Consider the following 17,357-nt stretch of genomic DNA (forward strand, 5'->3'; position numbering starts at 1 on the left):
TGAGGCTGATGAAAGTAAAAGTAAAATTACCTTCCTCTCGCTTTATATATAAGTTGCATTTGCCCTCTTAGAAGTGATGGTATGAAGAACATACGGAAGTCACTGATTGCAAATTTGTCTAACAAATGACCAAATTAAATCTTCCATTAACTGTAGAAAACATATACGTACATACATATAACAATAACGAATTATTACAATGCAGACTCCTTTTCTTTTCTAAGAATTCAATATTTTTAAATTTCATAATATCGCTTCAAATCACCAAAAATACCATATGCACACATTTTTGTAGTAAATAAATAAAATCAATTACTTTATAATTGAACTTATTTTATTTACTATTAAATGGATAAATATGATACCATTAATGTTTTAGAAGGATAAATACTAATGTATAGAATGCCGAATGATATAACAAATGGAATTTAAAGTCATCGACGGTGCTGACACATTTGGCACACGGTGGCTGACTTGGCATTGGCGAATGTACAATACTCACATGACCAGCGACCAGAATCATCTATGTTTCTAGATCTAGCTGTGGGTGCAGGTGTGGTTCCTTTGTTCCTATTGGTTCTGCTCTTGCTGCTACCAGCTCCTAAGCTCCTTGAACCACTGGTTCGACTGGGACCACAACGGGCATCCACATCTGATAGACCATTTTCTAGAGCCCGAACTAGATTCTCAAAGTAATTACGGGTCACACTATACTCATTCGTACAAGATGAACAAAGATAAAATTTGTTAGAATAATGAAGATTAGTTAAGAACAGGGTCTAAACGATCTGAGCCACTCGTAAGCTACCCGAATCGGATCGCCAAAAGCTCTAATCGAAACAAGCCTATAATTTATGTATACATAAAAGATCTTAATATGCGTATCATTGTGATAAATATAACTAAATAATATATATGATGTATATTTAGATTTATAAATTTATAATTGTAAAAATAATTATATCTGCATATAAACATTAATAGATATTCACGCATACAGTTTCTATTCATAGAAACTTTGTATGTGTAATTTCAAGGCATATATATCTAAAATTTAAAAATACATATGAAATAATAAATGCATAAAAATATTCTCATTGATGACACTTAGGGTTTGGATCAAATACAAATGAAATTAGCGTGCTAATTGTGAGAATCAAGTAGAGTAATTATGTATACAATTACTCTACGATGTAATTACATAATTACTCTACTTGCATATATAATTTCTCTACTTGATTCTCACAATTAGCACGTTAATTTCATTTGTACGCTAACCTTCCCCCATATACATAAAGATACATCCATACAGGCTGTATTTTGAGCGTTGATTTATGTTCTCGTTAGGTGGTAATTTTGACTCATCAACGGGGTTATGTTTTATCTCTAAAGAGTAAAACGGTAAAATTAAAAAAAAAACTAAAAAGAACACTGGGGTTAATATATTTAGAAAAGATGATAAGCATGATGATTAACCTCCGCATCCCTATTTATTAACTCTCCTAAGAATATTAAATGTCCCTCTAACACTACTTATCCTTATCCAAAGTAATTAAAACCTACCAAAACACAAAAAAATCCAATATATTCTATATCAGCAAAAAAATATAAAAAAAGGCGCAAGTTTGACTTAATCACCTGGTCAACCCAGCTAATTTCATGCGGAACTCATTGAAGTCTTTTGAGGGAGCATCTTCAACATTGAGGTAACATTGTAGTTCCTTTTCTGCACATTGATGAAGTCTTTCCAACCCAGATTCCGCCTCACCTAAAAATATGTAAGAAAAGTTTGTTTTTAAATTAGCAAAATCGAGTTTTATAAAATGTGGAATTGATAGGTTGTTAGATGTGAGAAGTACCTTGCAAGTACTCAAAGAACTGCCTTTTGGCATGCTCATGCTGAGGTATATAGTATCCATAAGCATATGTCCACTTAAGTACCCGTCTACATTCAACTATCTATAAAATTATCCATAAGCACAAAGATATTATAATTTACAAAAGTAGATTAAGTTGCATTTTAATTAAAGAAAAATGGGGAAAAATACATCACCTGCAGCCAGGCCTCGGTTATGAACTTAAGCTGTGATTCAGGCTGGCACTGCTTGTCACTCAGCTTCTCAAGCTAAACAAAGAAAAAAGAATTTTTTTATACATATGCATACATAGATATATACACTCATTACATAGTTAATATTTATTAAAACATCCAACAAAAGCAGAGCAGTTGATAGGATCATGGTGGGAGAATCCAGAAATCTAGAGATTTTTTGCTTAAACAATTATAGACTGTTGTGTAATAGTACACTTTTATAAACATATTTAATATTAACAAAACACAGAATAAAAAAGCACTTGCGAGAATGCTATATGAAGAAATAGGTTTATACCATCAGTTATAGTCATAGTTGAAACATTAAAGAATCATATAGAAAATTTGCTTACATGCACGTTTTGCATCTGCTGAAGATCTGCCAAAGCCTTTTGTCTAGACTGCAATACAGAAACAGTAAAATAAAATCAGCAGGCTCGAGACAAAACAAGTCATTGGAACGGGCCAGAACATACTTTTAGCCTAACGCATACAACTTCTTTTATAAAATTACATGCCAGATATTATTATAATATTTGAATGAAAATATATTTCTTCTACTATAATTATTCAGGATGCCTCATGCATTCAAAATACGGGCGACTTTGTTTTGCTTGATGAGTTGACGGGAAAATGGTTAATGGGTTTGGGCCTAAAACTTTTTTGTTGATTAACGATTAATTGATTATTACACATTTAAGCCTAAAACTTATAGGCTACACCATTTATTATTTGTTTTATAAATTACTTAACATTCAAAATTAATTTTTTTCAGATCGTTTCGGTTTTCGGTACAAGCAAAACTAAAACCAAACCGTCAGTTTCGCGTTGAGCTCAATTATTTCGGTTATGGGTCGGGGTTATTTCGATTTCATGGAAAAGAGAATAAAAAACCAACCGATTGGTTTGTAGCCCATCTTTCATAATAGTGAGTGTATCTTTCTAAAGAGTTCTTTGCCATCTCTCGTCGCTTTTCCGTGTCATCATACTGCAAGCAATAAAATATAATATCATGTAATATGCATACATGTGAAACATTACTCTCCTAATAATTCCAGTGTACATCTCTAAAGCTTACAACTCCCTCTTGTTTTGCAGCCTCATAGCGATTGCAGGCATAAAAGCCACCTGTCCTTTCACCATGATCAGACCATGCACCAAGACAAAGCCTGGTAAATCATATTTCATATATAAGAAAATTTCACATGCTTTCAGTAATAATAATGTTTAATGGTACAAAACATGAATAAACTTACCAGCAAAACTCGTATTTGCAAGGTGGTGTACATGTAATATGCATACATCCTTGGTTTTTCTCAATTGGTCGCTTGCACTTGGGGCATGGTTTTGAATTAGTTAATATCCTGGAAAATCAAGGCGGTTTCATAGTTTTTAGATATTAAATCAATCCTCAAGTATTATGTATAAAAACACCTAGACCTAGCGAATCTAATATTATTTTTATTTGACCAAAACCGCCCTCTTAAGTCTTAACAAATTAAAACCACAAGATAATATAATATACCCTCAACTCCCAAAAATCTAAGGTATGCATGGGTCAGATTTAGGCTCAAACCGAGCCAAAAAAACAAAAATTTGGCTTTTGAGTTTCTGAAAACAGTTTGGTTTTAATGTTTTAAGTTCAAACCATTTGGGCTTGAAACTTTTGGGCCAAAAAAATATGGTCCAAAATAATGAATTTGGGCCTAAATCTTTTTGTTAATTACTGATTAATTATTATACATTTGGGCTAAAATATTTGGGTTACACTATTTATTAAATTTATATGAATTATTTAACATTCAAAATAAAATATGAAAATCCATAAATTCGGTTCAGGTCAATTTTTTTTGGTTTTAGCTACATGCAAAACCAAAACCGAACCAATATTCAGTTTTTATGAAAACATAAAAATCAAGCCATCAGTCTTTGTTTGGGTTCAGTTATTCCGGTTTAAAGCGACCCGTCATTTCTTGATGATATTTTTTTCTGCCCATCAGGCCCAAAATAACTGAATGAGCGGGAAATAAGTTACATAATTAAAAAATTGTAGATTTATATGTTTGTAATACCAATTCATGTTTTCTGATTCTGCAGTGTTCTTAATCACCCACTTTGACACTGTCTCACAATCAACTGGCCTGTGAGCTTCCTCAGTACACTGTAAATGTGGGCCCACAATAAAAAAAACTTGCTTTGGTTAATGTATAACAGATAACTTTAAATGGAAGTATATAATACATTGTATTTGATGAATGAAACATACATTCCAACAAAAGCTATATGAGCAGCGACAAGTAACATCAAAACTTCCACCACCAACAATGAAGTCCACAGCATAGTCGCAACCAGGGGCAGGACACCACTTGGTCTATAAAAATAATAATAATAATGATATCTTTACATTGGTTAGTAAAATACATAAGTAGAGTTATTTGATGCATGAGACAAACTACTATTGTTTCTATCTTAATCTCATATAGGCAAAATAATGAATGGTTTGACTTGGATTGTGTATTATTTTATCTCAAATGGGTAAAATAAAAAATTAGCTGAAAGAGGAATACCAAGTCAAATGAGTCAAGCAGATTGAAAGCCGCCCAAAGTCCACTATTAATGCATATAAACAATTCATTCAATGATTCAGATTAATATTGTAAAAGTACTTTTTGTAATCATATTTAATGCGTTTACGATGTTTAACTTTTTTTATAAGTGGACAAAATGACGCATTTCAACCCACCTGATCATTACTGGGTCAAATATAAAAATAAATATAAGGGGGTGGTGCAAATGAGTCAAATGGGTTAAACAGGTTGAAAGTCACCAATCCTGAATTGTTTTATTCAAAGATTTAGATTAATATTGTAATAATTTTATTACGAGAACAAATAATGCTTTTAAGAGTTATAATGTTCTTTTAAAATGGAAAAAGAAGTGCTTATGAACCAACCTGTTATTACCATCTCTACAAATAACTGTCTATTACCTCCATTCAGAAAAATAATTTCAAATTTTACTTTGTTGACAACCATTTTAAATACACATCAATTAAAATCACCGTGTGAACTTACCTTTCTATTGTCTTCCACAAATGATCTTAGGAAGTAACGGTGATATTTTCCTCTATCATCATCTGAAGCCAACGAAATAATCATATTTTGACCAATAGCTGCACCACAAGACGGATCAGGGCATCTCAACATCAAGCATCCAGGGCCATCATTAATGGCAGTGCTTATGTATCCTGCATACATTAATTGCAATCTTTATATATAATAAAGCAGATAAATATGACATCAGCAATTCTCTAATCTGAACAATGTCACTCAATGTCTCAATTAAAGGTTAAATGGCATTTCATTAGAAATTGATGATGTTATGTATTCAATTAACAACATGAATACACTTTCATATTATGAAGCGACGACTCAATATTCCTATATAAACCTATTGTCTACTAACTAACCAAAAAGCTATCACTTACCTCTTTTTATATTAGTTATGTTATCATATTATGAATGTATATGCAGCAAATAATGTAATGTTTTTAACAAATTGCATCATTTAAATGTTCTCTTTAGTACTTCCAAAATAAGCTCAATATCAACATATTATGGATGTTTACATTACTTGTAATTTCATCACAAACGAAATATCTTATTAGAAACAAAAATACTATAGATAACATACAATAATTTATATGCACACCCCTTCTGTTATAAAACTTATACCATTTATATCCTTTTATTGATGACATACAATAAAATATTTTTCTTTCATATATGTGTGCATTTGTTAAGAGTGTATAATATGGAACAAGTTCGTCACCACAAACCTTGCCAACAAGTAACACAGAAAGGATGACCACAAGCAGCAGAACTCATACTATCACAAGGATACTCGTCAAAGCAAATCCCACATGTCAACTGCCAATTATGAGTGAAGTATTAAAACTAAAAGTTACAAGGATACTAACAATTAATGGTCCTTAAAAATTGTAGATAATTACCTCTTTGCCATTGGGAAGTGCATGTGGTATTTCCAATAATCCAACAACCCTGCGAACCTTTTCTTCATTAGCAAACCATTCATCATTGACTTTGCTGACACTCCTGTATGTTCAAAATATTGAAATTCATTCAGCAGATTGAGATTGAGATTGAGATTGAGACACCGTTCCTGTTACCACCTAGAAGATTAAGCCCAATAAACAATGACAGTATAGCTATTATATGCTACGTTGTGTACAGAACTTGAAAAGAATATAATCAAATAAGAAAGTGGTACCCATAGCTTTCAAAATTTAATGGATAATACACACACACATATGTATATATGTATGTATGTGGTACATACATATATAGGGAGACATTCAAAACAGAACCAAAAATGTTGACAACTGCGAGAACCATAATGCTCTTGTACCTTTTGCTTTGTGTTATACAAGAGGTGGTTACATAAGCGCCTACTCTGTGTGTGTGTGTGTAATTATGTATGCACGCATATACAACAAAAGAGCAAGTTGCAAAAGCCCAAAGCTTACTATACAAGATGTGCAATTAGAACTTTTGGGTGGCTAGGTCCACCTTAGAATTTAAGCTACCTTTCTAGGAAACTATATCATGCATACTCAATAATTAACAAACATTCTTAAAAGAGTTATTACAAAAAAGAAAAATTAGAGTACAATAAAAGAGTCCAACTTCTAAAGCTTAAGTTTCCACCTCATTTTCACCAACAAAAAGAACCTCTTGACTTTTCACCCTATAAGCATACAACTAAGACGAATAAAATATATAAATAGTTGGTTTGATTCTATTGAAAAACGCAACTCGATATTAATGATAATAAGTGCAAGCACGGTAAGAAACACCTTTTAACTATCTTTATGTTCTAAGCTTCAATATCATGTGGGAATTTTTATGTAAATTTTGAAAAATGAATTAGGAATTACCAAGTCAATTGAAAGAAATTTTTACATGATGATAATCTAGAAGTTTAGACAAGATTAAGTACAAACTAAACACATGGAATTATCCAATCTCTACAAAAAAAATGGTAATTTAGAAATATCATATCTATCTTCATGCTAGATTTTAGACACCACTGTTTTGACTTTTGAGACATAAATTTATAAAGTCAGTTCATGTAGAGCGGAGATATAGAAACAACAGATTTACCAGTTATAATGGCGGAGTAATATGGCAGCTGCATCATTGGAAATGGAAAGTATAGATGATATTTTATTGATATTATCCTCTTGACGTAGATGAATATCAGCTTCATTCAAAATGGAATAGTTTTGCTGGAAAAAGCCATAAATACTTTTAAGTAACGCATTATCTGAGTTTTTAGGATGATATAAGCAGTTTCAAATATTCAGTCAGGGAGTTTTTTTTAATCCCAACTTTTTAGATGATTATTTCAAAATGCGTAAGCAGCTTTAATAAGCAATCCAAACACCCCCACACGCATCATGACAGATAAAAAAAAATTTTGGCTAAAACAATTAAAAATCAAAATACATTTAACAAAACTAAGTTTAAAAATTTCAATTTTCAAAAGAAAGTATAGATGGCCGTGTGAGTACATATATAATAAAAAAAAATTACTTTATTAAAACAAAGAAAAATCAAAATATACTAATCATAAGAAATTAACGTAAGTAAACATGTTATGCTATTGCATACACTTTAAAGTGCTAGTATGTTGTTGCATGCACACGATGATAGTTTTCTGATATGACATTTTGTCTAAAAGCAAATAAATATCATTCACTAAAACGTGAAATCAGACACGTGTATCGCAGTAGTTATCTCAGAGGGAATTCACTTTCAATAATACAAAATGGAAAGGTAACGGCAACATCAACTAGTCTAATTCAGTCATGTAACAACTTTTTGAAGATGGCAATCTGCTAACTGACAACATTGTTCAAATCATATAGGCCGCTATCATGCGGAAGATCCCCATTAATTACATGAAAGTGAGAAGAATTTTCAGGGTTGAAGGCATGGATTCCATGAACCAGAACTGCTACTTACTAACTATATTCAATTCCAAAACTACTAACTTTTGTTCTTTTTTAATACTAGAAAAAATGAAGATTACACAATACAACAAGAAAAATAACACATCTTTTTCAATTACAAGACTGCCCACTTGTGAGTCTAAAAGACAAAGACCAAAACATCAAAGCTCGCTCAGTTAAACTAAAAGCTAAAGCTCAACACAATTGAAGGCAGCTCAATGCAATAGAAGCTGAAATACCACTAGATTGGGTATCTTCATAGAGATCATACCAAAACTAGCATTTATATGGCAATCTAATAAAAATGAGTCCACTTACGTCAAACTTTTAGTGGCGACTAATCCAAACACAATTGCAAGACATCGAGCTAACCAACTCAAATCGACTAATTTATGAACTTTTAGTGGTAATTCATATCCTAGTGTTTTTCTTCCTCTTCCATGCACAAATTCTCTAATTTATGTTCAACTCAAACTCATATATTCACACAAGCACAGAGCATCATCATGTACCATGATCATCCTTTCAGTGAGCTCAATTAATCTTTCGGTTGTTTAAATAATCAGTAATATCATGTAAAAAGTAGTTTTCATACAGCATCACCAAAATTAAAGGTATACAATATTTACCCTAAGTTTTCTAGAATCCTAATTTACCTCGCACCTCCAAACCGGCCACAAAAATTAAAAAAAGTAATCACATAAATTATCTCCTTTATTAGCAGCTTCATGAACATTGAATTCCTTCATTTCTATGTTGCTTATTAAGAAAGTTTTATAAACCATCAACATTAGTACAAACCTAAAATTATATATTCGCAATCGAATTTCGCAGCAGTACGAATAATAATAATAACAATGTACCTGACTACGATGAGAATAGAGGTCATCAGAATCATCAGACTCATTATCAATGAAGTCGTAACCGGCTGCATCGGAGTCCATGGCAGTCTCTCCACTGTAGAAGTCATCATCATCAACAGACTCACCGCCATAAATAAAAACATCTTCCGAGTCCATATTCACACAGCCCTAATTATAACCTAATTCGACCACAAATTCCTAATTAATTGAATGCAGATAACTAATTGATAACCAATTCGATCGTATATCTCTTTCCCCTAATTCTCCCAGTGTGAATGCGTGTAAGCTCAATTGGCCGGAGATTCCGATTATTATTATTATTATTATTGAGATCGATCGAAGGGGAAAGAATATTATTGTGATGTTGGTGGATCCAACAACGGATACGTATTTGGATACATGTTACATACACTTTAACCAGCTGAGGTTGGGATAGTTTCATTTTAAGTCCTTCAACTTTTGGATTTCATCACTAAAACTTAATTGTTTAAAAAATATATATGTATATATGTTGTTGACCAACTTTTAGTGGTTTAAGTTAACTACTTCACCTAAGTCTTGTCATGTGGAGTTTTTAATTTTTGGTTGGCTTTATTGTTGCAGTTCCAAGAATATGATTCGCAGTCCGTTAGAGATACTTGTGTTATATTTCAGTTTTAGATATTGTTTAGTATAGACATTAGACAAGGTGCAATCACATTTACACATAGGTATTGAAAGATGAACTCGTGGTAAATCAATTGAATGACCCATTGAAGAAAATAATTGCAACCTTTCAATGAAAGATGATTACTTTGTCAAGGGAAATATCATAAAAAACAAACATACTTTTTGTTTTTTCTCACAAAAATCCGTAAACAGTATTTTGCATGTTGGTCTCTCTACATGTTGAATTTGAACGGAAGTGTGGTTTTTTTTAAACAACTTGGAACCGGTACATCCTTTTGTTAAACATGCATCATGAAAGGTGAATGAGTAGCAATGACGAAAATAATAAAAGATAAAACTTATATATAAAGTCCCTAACCTTAACCAATGTAAAACTGACCAAAGGAACCAATTTGCCTCTGTTTAGACGTAAAGGACTTGTTACACAGTACTATAAGAACATTACTGAACTTAAAAGGTACAACTAACTTACATAAATGCCCATTAGTTCCGTTTTCCATGTATAATTTATCCTTGAACAAAGAAAACTAGTTTATTTAGAGGCGATTTGCATTTAGAATATTGTATTATCAAGATTATGGGGACCTCAAATCCATCCCATAGGTATGCCATTAGTAACTCTTATCAACCTTAACAGTATTGTTGTTAAAGAAGCAAAGGGTGTCATAGTCTTTTCGTCTTGTAGAAAACATAAGCCAATAACAGCGGGATTGAGAAGCTATAAAACGGAAAATGCACAAACGGGTTCATCTCATAAGCTTTCATTAGAGACCAACAGTTCTGCATCCAAAAATAAAAGGCAGAAATTTAATGGCAAATTTATACATAATTAACGCGCTAAAACTATTAGTACAAAACAACATGGTCACAATAATAATAATAATAATAATAATAATAATAATAATAATCTAACTATGAATAAAAACGCTTTAACGGATGAGCTGAAAGTTGCTTAACGTCTATAATGTATGCATACAACCTCATAAACCGTTCTCATAAAAAGATTTATATTGGTATTTACTTGGTAAGCATAATTAACTCATTAATTATTTATAGAAAATAGTTAACTTTTTGAAAGATTTAGATTAGTATAGAAATAATATGTTTTTCGTATGCATAACTATTTCATTAATTCTTTATAGAAAAGAGCTTTCAAGTAATGGACAAAAGATGCTTACAATCCCTTACCCCCCCCCACCCCAAAACCAAACCCCCACGGGCAACACACGCTCTTTATGCTTATATGCACTACTCATATATTGGTATCGTCCTCTAATAGTAATAGATCATTGATACTCACCTTAAAATGCTTCCAACAAACCGCCATAGACAAAATTGCAAGAATGACCCTAGCCCATTTCCTCAGCATCTTCAAAACCCAACCACTTATATGCTCACTTGACTTAATTCTTTCATCATCTCTTTTCTTCCCAGAAAGTGAACAAACATGATCTTGATACATCGCTCTCTCAGCAACCACCGTCCCAATAATAATAACAGCCGGTAACACCACAAAATAAATATGAGGAATGACAATCACCTTACATCTGGAAATCCAATAAACTCCAAAATTTTCAAATCATCAAAATTCACCACCCACCCTTTATATGTCATGTATCCCCTATCACCACCTTTAGTGAAAACTTGACCTAAAAACCATGGACATAGTATGAGGTACAACAAGTATGCCAGCATTAACCTCCACAAAAACTGGATATTGTACACCTCAGCAAAAACCCATGTCAAAAAACTTATAACCCCTTTATTCGCCTTGAAGTATTTGTAACTATACTGGTTTTTCCAAACAAAAATGATGATTTTTGGTAGAATAAGAATGATGAAAACAGTAAAATAAAACGACCAAAATATCGGGTAGTATAACTCGGCCCATTGAATCCCCATAACAAAAGCCTCCTTCCATGTCCATGACAGGTCAGCACGCAACCCGGCTAACGAAAAAGGTATTAATTTGGTTGAAACTGTTTTATTGTTAATATCGACTGCTTCGATTTGTAGCCAATATCTATTGACAGACGGATCAATAAATGCTTTTGACTTCCACGGGACAGTGTATAAGTTAAAGTTATCATTTTTATTCATGGAAGCCTCTAGAACCATCTTAAGATCCCCATGCATTGAATCATATATTTTAGCCTTAACGGATGCAATTGTTGTTGAAGAGAAAACTAGGGTTCTGATATGAGATGTATCCTCCATTGATTGACATTTATATTTGTTCAACATATCTGTTGATATAAACCGGGAATCTAATGGATAAGTTGGTAAAATCAAGGTTTCTTTAGAACCGGTTTTTAAATCGGTGTCGATGAACGATACACGACCTTTATCGATTGCCAAAACGCGTATAGCTCGACTTTTCCTCCAATCACCCATTTCCAGCTCCCAAAACTCATTGACTTTTTGACCAACTTTTTGACAACTTTGGATACTGGATGAACTACCCTTTTGATGCATGTTTAGTTGAATAAGGCTACGGCCTGTTTCAAGATCCGTTTCGTGATGGCGTTTTAGATTCTTACCGAATCTTAAATGAAGATGGCCACACAGATAAGCAGTTAAGGATTGGTTGAGAAAAATTTGTTTTAGGGTTCTTTTAGAATTTGTGGGTGCGGAAAACGAAAGGGGAAAATGGCCGAACGCGATCTTGGTTGATGATTTTGCTGATGTGGCATCCCATTGTGAGAGATGAGAGTTTATTTCGGTTAACAGTTGGTCAGTTGGATGCCCAAAAAGATTTGTGGGGCCCCGTAAGCCGGTAGACATTGTGCTGTCAAATGAAACAAATAGAAGATTCCGGCTGCTAGTCTATCAAAGTCAAAACAGGTTGGGTAATGGATGAAAGTCAAAGCATGAATCACATTCAAAGAAATAATATGATGCAACTTTTAATTTTTATGATGTTTTTATAAACTAGTTTTATATAACATTACAATAATGTGCAAAAAAAAAGGTTGAAAGAAAAGCTAACCTGCAGAGTAACACTGTTGACCGATTGGCTTCTTCCAAGTTGACCATTGATACTATAGTTTGAAAAAAAGTCAAATGCACCACCAACATTGGGGATACCAAAATTATCATGATTATCTCTAAGATCATAAAAGATGTTTTTATCAAGGCCACTTGTTTTAATAACATTTTCCATTGTGCTTTTGTATTCAACCCACTCTTCTTCATTCTGCTTCATTATCAGATGATCCTTGCTTTTACCATCTGTGAGAGTTATACAAATAATAACTTTTAATCAACTGATTATGTTATTATTATTCTTCAAGTAGCATGTAAATGAAGATCAAAATGATTATATACTATCAAAGATGCACCAAAGGTTTATACTTTATATCTTATTACAGAGAAATAAGTCGTTTAAAGATTAAAAATTTTTCATTTTTTGGTATACTGTTTCACATTTTAAGTTCATGTTCAATTTGTACTTAGTTATTTACTTGATTCTTTTTGTGATTAGATATCTGATATTTCTGAATCATCATAAGTAATTATAATTGTTACACTTCGATATTAAGAAGATAAAATTGCCTAAATAAGTGAATATACAAACTTTGATCTACTAGTTATGCATGATCAGTTTCAAAAACCACATCCAAACATCCCTAATTCTTTAAGTGGAATAATCACTTAAAAACATGCACTCAAAACACCCCATAGTTCCATATATAACCCAATCACTAGGGCTATACACGAACCGAAGCAAACAAGGCCTTGTTCGTGTTTGTCCGTTAACCTTTTATCAATGAAAACAATGTTTTATTTGGTTTAGCTTTAGCTAACCGAAAAGGTCAGTGTCAACGGTGCGGTCCGCCTACCAAGTTTATGTAGGTGTTTATTTCAAACATTCATATTCATATTCATATGCTAATCACTCAATGAACAAATTCTCAAACGACATCATCAAAATAAACTCAACCGAACTCAAATCATCAAATAATATCCCAAAACCTAAATAAAATCAGGTTATGTTTGTATTGTATTGAATTACGAAAACAGGTCAAAATGTAATGAGAATACCAGTAAGATCGCCGGTGAGTAAGACGAGTGACGGATTGATCATCGAAAGAGTAGAACTGACGAATTGCTGGAACTCCAAAGCTCGTTCAGGATGATGAACACTGAAATGAAGATCAGATAGCTGAACGATCCACACCACGTCATCCTCACTATTTTTTACTTGTATAATTTCTCTGTTCTTCGTGCTACCAATACCAATACAATTGCAGCACAGCAATAAGAGGATTAACAGTTTCATAACAATGTTGTAATCCATTGTGTCGAATAATTCGTGTTTTTAGGGTTTTGGTGGGAGTTTATATTTATTTGGGGATTTAAGTCGGCCATCCGCTAGAGCCGAGGTCAATCTCAATCATACAACCTGTAGTTTCGATGAAGTGACGATCGTTAATGCGTGAAACCTGTAACTCGCATAAAAGTTTCAAAATTAGTTTAGGATTTTGTCTATTACATTTTTTTTTGGCAATTGGATCTTTCACGGTAGCTGGCTCACCCGATCATCTTTATTTTTTAAATATGGAACCGTGGTATACAAGGCTAGCACGGCGCTGAAGGAAGCTCGTACATCAGTCGCCCAATTAGTCCGGACTCGGACATATGCGAGAAAAATCTTGACCCCTACTGTTTATCGCAGGTGCAACTTAAACCCAAAGGTAAAATAATCAAGGTTAAAATACTGGACTAGTTATTAAACTATCAGCTTTGACAACTTGTTTACTCGGTATAAACAACCGATTGATTGGCTAAGAAAGGAGTCAATCACGAACGACACTAGCAAGTTTTTGACATGGATCTAATCAGATTTTCAGAACACAATAAGAAAAATGGAATTAGAATTGTGGAGTTTGGTCTTTAATGTAAAAGATATTAAAAGAACAATATTGTTCATGTTTTTCTATCTTTCAAATCAAAACAAAAGTTAATTGTGTACTCGACTAAAGGTAACTGATAGAACGAGAAAGAAAATTTGTTGATATAAAAATCAAGAATTTTGAAAGTGAATGTGACAGCCACCACAAGCACCGAAGATGAAAACAAAGATTATGGTGGTCAACAAACGTCAATGCTAGAGTCAACTATCTAGGGTGAGCCGAGGCACTCGTGAGCTTCTTGAGATCGAATTGACAAAAACCTTAAAACAAGCCGAGTCTTATCAAGCCCAAGCCAAGCCAAGCCAAGCCTAAACCAAATATAGCTCATTTAGTTATCAAGTCTGAGCTCAGGTCTTGTATGAAAAAGATCATTTAACTCTTACACTTTTATGCATTAATTTCACAATGCAAAGTCTAGCTGAGCTTGGCTCATTTAAGTTTTTTTTCCTCAAAATATATAACAATAAAAATGTTAATAAATAACATAAGCCAAGCTCAAACTCGGGCTCGTTTATCAACTATTAAAGTTAACACCCAATGGGTAATCTGCGTCAACATGACAATCGTCTACAAAGATATCAATTGCACAAAAACACTATTCCACATAGATTCATACAACTGATCACAAGATTGTACAATTTTGAACCAAAAATGAGAATGGCTTCAATGTTCATAGAATTGAGTCATTGAACATTGCTTAAAAACTTTTCCTACCATCATTTTCAACAAAAAAAAAAAAAGAAAGAAAGAAAGAAAAAAAAAGCCGCTTCAAAATTATCATCATCTAGATTTAATCAAATACAAAGAGAAAACCTATAAAGTTTCTTTGGTCTATTCAACAAGACCAATAAAATGAACCAACTGCAGTCACAAGCCACAACTGCACTTATTTAAGCAGCATGCAAGATGATGAAAAGTGTGTAAGCATAAAGTAATACCAAAAATAACTAACAACGAAAAAAATGAAAAAAGCCGAGATGCAAATGATTTTTGCATTTTCTTAATTCAATATAGTTTCGATGTCATTCACTCATACTCCTTACTTAGCCTGAGGATGAGACGTGATAAAGTCAACCGCAAGGTCAATGGAGCTAATTTTGTCTGCTTCATTATCAGGAATCTCGAACCCAAATTCTTTTTCAAGAGCCATTACAATCTCAACTGTATCTAAGCTGTCTAACCCAAGATCGTTTTGGAAGTGTGCACATGATGTAACCTGCAAAATATGAGAATATATGTTCAAACTCAATTAATACCTGAATATAAAGTAAAATGTTAACCCGTTTTGACACATAAATCAAACTAGAATATTATCAGCACACGCATCACGTATGCAATTCGTGTTTTGTTAAAAAAATTATTTATAGATGATATTTGAACTTGCTGACTTTTAAACAGAGAAATACAAGATAATCTCATTATCACTAGTCAGATCCGTTCAATAAATAGTCCAATTCATTCAAATACTAAAACTCATTGTTCAATCAATTGTCAAATTTGTTCAATCAGATTTAAGAAACTCAGACCCATTGGCAATTGCAATCAATGGCCCAATTTGTTCAAATGCTGGTCAACTGCATAAGTCGCCGCAGTACACATAAGACCGCATCACGTAGCAAAATGGAAACGCATCGCGCGATGCAATTTCATCACTGCATCATGTGATGCATGCATTTAAATACCAAGATATATTACAACTATAAGAAAACAAACTAACATAAAGAAACTAAATACTTAAAACTATCACTAAAGCCGCTTGTCAAATACACAAATTATCTAGACTCTCATTGACTATTAGCTTGCCTGATTCGGCGATTCATACCAGGTCCTCTATAAATAAACTACTGACAATGCCAAAAGCATTTAATTATCAGCTCTGTCATAGTGCCAAATCAACACTCTGGTCAACATATGACTGATCCTAATTCATATCGGAAACAAGATGACTTGTCAAATACTATCCCACATAAATTTCTAAATTCCTTGTACATGAAGCTTTAATTTGGGCCATATCAATCAAATATACACATTTGATTTAATTTTCCAATAGTCTCAGCCCTAATTTAAATTACCTTAGACGGGTCAACTTTCTGGAAATTTTTGACGCAGGTAACCACTCGATCAGTCACCTCTGACTTGTCGAGGAAAGATCCTCGGACTTCCTCGGAGAAGTGGCGGCGGAATACCTGGATTAATCCTCCTCCTCCGAGTACTCTACTAGGGTTTTGAGCTGAAACATTCACACGCAGGTGCTTCAGGAGTGCATTTCTGTCCGCCATTGATAAACCCTACCTTACCGATCTGATATAGACTGATAAGGTGCTTGTTTGTTTTAAAATGATTTGAGCCTTCATATGTTACCAGGTGTTTGGGATCGCTTATTTTCATCAAGGTTGGGGGTGGGGTAGTTTAAAAACCATTAGTTACTCCAACTAATACAAGTGTGTCATCTTACCCCACCACTTTCCATCACTAGTGATGGAATTTTGGTGGGGTGGTGGTGTGGTGTGATAGAATTTTTTTTTTTTTGTATTTTTGAAGCACAGTAAAACTTCGTTTGCCCCTCGCGTCGTAAAATTCTTGAAACAATTCTTCGCTTGTTTCGACGTCCGCTACAATCTTTAACAATAAAGATTTCGGCAAATGAAACCGATCCCTGAACGTCTCGTCATTGTATTTCGGCTCCTCCACAAAATAGTCGTTCATTAGCACTTCGTGGGCATGTATACGATCACGATCCACCATTTTTTTCTTTGGACGGCTCGGGCCTTCAAGTTCGTTAT

The 17,357-nt window shown here is 33.2% G+C and overlaps 2 protein-coding genes and 1 pseudogene across 3 annotated transcripts; all 3 read right to left on the minus strand.

Moving 5' to 3' along the window:
• Positions 1–353: 353 nt before the first annotated feature.
• On the minus strand, positions 354–9,145 carry LOC143627397 (putative E3 ubiquitin-protein ligase ARI8). Its single transcript, XM_077097228.1, has 15 exons — positions 8,990–9,145; positions 7,276–7,400; positions 6,105–6,207; positions 5,931–6,021; positions 5,167–5,339; positions 4,359–4,463; positions 4,165–4,253; positions 3,349–3,456; positions 3,171–3,261; positions 2,991–3,080; positions 2,446–2,493; positions 2,054–2,125; positions 1,860–1,959; positions 1,639–1,768; positions 354–708 (listed from the first exon to the last, which is right to left on the minus strand). The coding sequence occupies exons 1-15, from the start codon at positions 9,143–9,145 to the stop codon at positions 435–437; spliced, it is 1,755 nt and encodes a 584-aa protein (XP_076953343.1). The 3' UTR covers positions 354–434.
• An 852-nt stretch (positions 9,146–9,997) lies between these two features.
• Positions 9,998–13,958, minus strand: LOC143627398 (putative metallophosphoesterase At3g03305; annotated as a pseudogene). Its single transcript, XR_013152589.1, has 4 exons — positions 13,703–13,958; positions 12,648–12,889; positions 10,959–12,484; positions 9,998–10,438 (listed from the first exon to the last, which is right to left on the minus strand). The product of XR_013152589.1 is annotated as a putative metallophosphoesterase At3g03305 (transcript).
• Positions 13,959–15,373: 1,415 nt separating this feature from the next.
• On the minus strand, positions 15,374–16,874 carry LOC143627399 (acyl carrier protein 2, mitochondrial-like). Its single transcript, XM_077097229.1, has 2 exons — positions 16,647–16,874; positions 15,374–15,790 (listed from the first exon to the last, which is right to left on the minus strand). Exons 1-2 carry the CDS (start codon positions 16,851–16,853, stop codon positions 15,614–15,616), a joined length of 384 nt encoding a protein of 127 aa, XP_076953344.1. The 5' UTR covers positions 16,854–16,874; the 3' UTR covers positions 15,374–15,613.
• Between the last annotated feature and the right edge of the window lie 483 nt (positions 16,875–17,357).

Source organism: Bidens hawaiensis, unplaced genomic scaffold (genome assembly GCF_021521415.1).
Source record: "Bidens hawaiensis isolate Kalapana, Puna unplaced genomic scaffold, B.hawaiensis_p1.1 tig00004682_1, whole genome shotgun sequence".
Taxonomy (NCBI): Eukaryota; Viridiplantae; Streptophyta; class Magnoliopsida; order Asterales; family Asteraceae; genus Bidens; species Bidens hawaiensis.